The 1,879-nt window shown below is 43.8% G+C and overlaps 1 protein-coding gene across 1 annotated transcript; it reads right to left on the reverse strand.

Moving 5' to 3' along the window:
• Positions 1-711: 711 nt before the first annotated feature.
• Positions 712-1,879, reverse strand: LOC103440655 (basic leucine zipper 43-like). The gene has a single exon (XM_008379349.4). The coding sequence runs from the start codon at positions 1,671-1,673 to the stop codon at positions 1,095-1,097; it is 579 nt and encodes a 192-aa protein (XP_008377571.2). The 5' UTR covers positions 1,674-1,879; the 3' UTR covers positions 712-1,094.

Raw genomic sequence — 1,879 nt, forward strand, 5'->3', positions numbered from 1 at the left:
ACACACATATTCTCAAGGAGGGGCCTGGCTGGAATGTGAGGCATAAATTATATGGTGGGACTACATCATTAGTAATGCTGCATTATATATGGCAAATGCATGTGGGTGTGCTCCAACAGTGCCAAATAAAAAGGTAAATCCACTGTCGAAGCAGCACCTGAAGCGTCGGCTTTCTTGGCAGGACATTCAAATTCGTTCACGAAAGCAATGATGGAAGCTTGGTTTGGCTGAACAAAGCGAGACAACAGAGACAGGTCAAAATAAAAATTTTAAAAACATTACTGAGAGGGGAAGGTGTGTAATTTTGCTAGCTAGTGGATAAACCTTTTCAAATGTTTTGTTTTCGCATAGTAGTCCTACATTTTTGCATGATGAGCCACCACTAGCACCACCACCACCTCCACCACTTCTTGTCTTTCTCCTGTTCCCGCTGTTAGTCTCTGGCTCACTCAGATTGTTCCCACAACGTTATTGAATGTACTCCACGAACTGATCCCTGCCCGTTATTTTCCCGAATTTAGTACATTCGATTGTATCTATTTTACCTTATAGCGGTGATGGGACAGATTTATCATGTTGCATAGTAGTAAGTACCAAGTAGTAACCCTTTTGTTCTGATCTTTCTAAATGCTGCAATTTATTGTGTATTTATTTTTCAGGTGGTTGGTAGGGTTCTCAGTTGTCAAATTAGAAAAAAAAAGAAGATAAAAATGATGATATAAATGATGCAGTATTTGATAATTCTATGATGGGCTACAAAGAAATATCTCAGTAATTATGACCTGCAACTGCAAGTACATTTTACAGTTGTGTACGCGGCGAGAAGCGCAAACTCTTGCGTGCAACCAGCGGAATACATCCCCTTCTCTTTATCTCTCTTGTCATGTTCGAGTGCATCCATTTTTAATGTGATAAAGACTCCTCTATTAGCCAAGTTGATATCAGATGGTGGCGAAGTGCTTTGAAGGATTAATGTGATAAAGACTAATCTGTTAGCCATGTTGATGTAAGATGGTGGCGAAGTGCTTTGAAGGATAATAAAAAACTGGATAGCAATTAGAGTAAACAAAAGGGACATAAAGTAGGCTAATGTGCTAATGTTCAAATGTTCTGAGATGGGCCGTGATGCAGGGCACATCTGAATCCAGCTCTCTGAAGGTGGAAGCATTTATATTGTAAGGGCTGCCAATCTGCAGGTTTGTGAGCATTTGGCGAAGGTCGGAAGCTTCTTCCTTGAGCCGAGCATTCTCCTCCACAACCCTGTCGCGGGACTCCGAAACGTTGTTCAACCTGTCTATCAGGCTGTGGTTCTCGTTCCTCAGCCGCACCACCTGCGACCACAGCTCGTCGAGGTGCTTCTGCTTCCTCATCCGCGATCTCCGAGCGGATTCTCTGTTGGATATCATTCTCCTCTGCTTCCTCTCTTCGATGACTCTGAGGTGGTGGTGTTCTTCAGCGTCGTCGGAGGTGCTGGAGTTGTAGCTGAGGCTGGAGGATTGTTGAGTGAAGTCATGGCCTGGAGGAGGAGGGATTTGATGGGATAAGTTGTTGAACAAGGTGTTGAAATGGTGGGAGGGGATTTGGTTGTGCATGAAAGCATAGTCGGAGGGATTTCGAAGTGGGATTTCAGATTCGAAGTAGTGGAGTCCTGAGATGATCTCACCTGGAAGCATGGCTCTAAAAGCTGAGAGTTTTTGTTTAAGGTTTTTTATGGACTTGCAGTTGAAGGGCTGCGACCTGTGTTTTGGAGGGCGGGCGATAACAGCATGAAGAGTGAGAGGGGTTTATATAGGGGAGGGACGTGCGGTTTTAAAAGAGCAACACTTTCAGGAGCTTACATAAGCAAGCAAGGGTGGACAATTATTGAGATGAAACACGT

The sequence above is a fragment of the Malus domestica genome, chromosome 16, assembly GCF_042453785.1.
Source record: "Malus domestica chromosome 16, GDT2T_hap1".
NCBI classification, from domain to species: domain Eukaryota; kingdom Viridiplantae; phylum Streptophyta; class Magnoliopsida; order Rosales; family Rosaceae; genus Malus; species Malus domestica.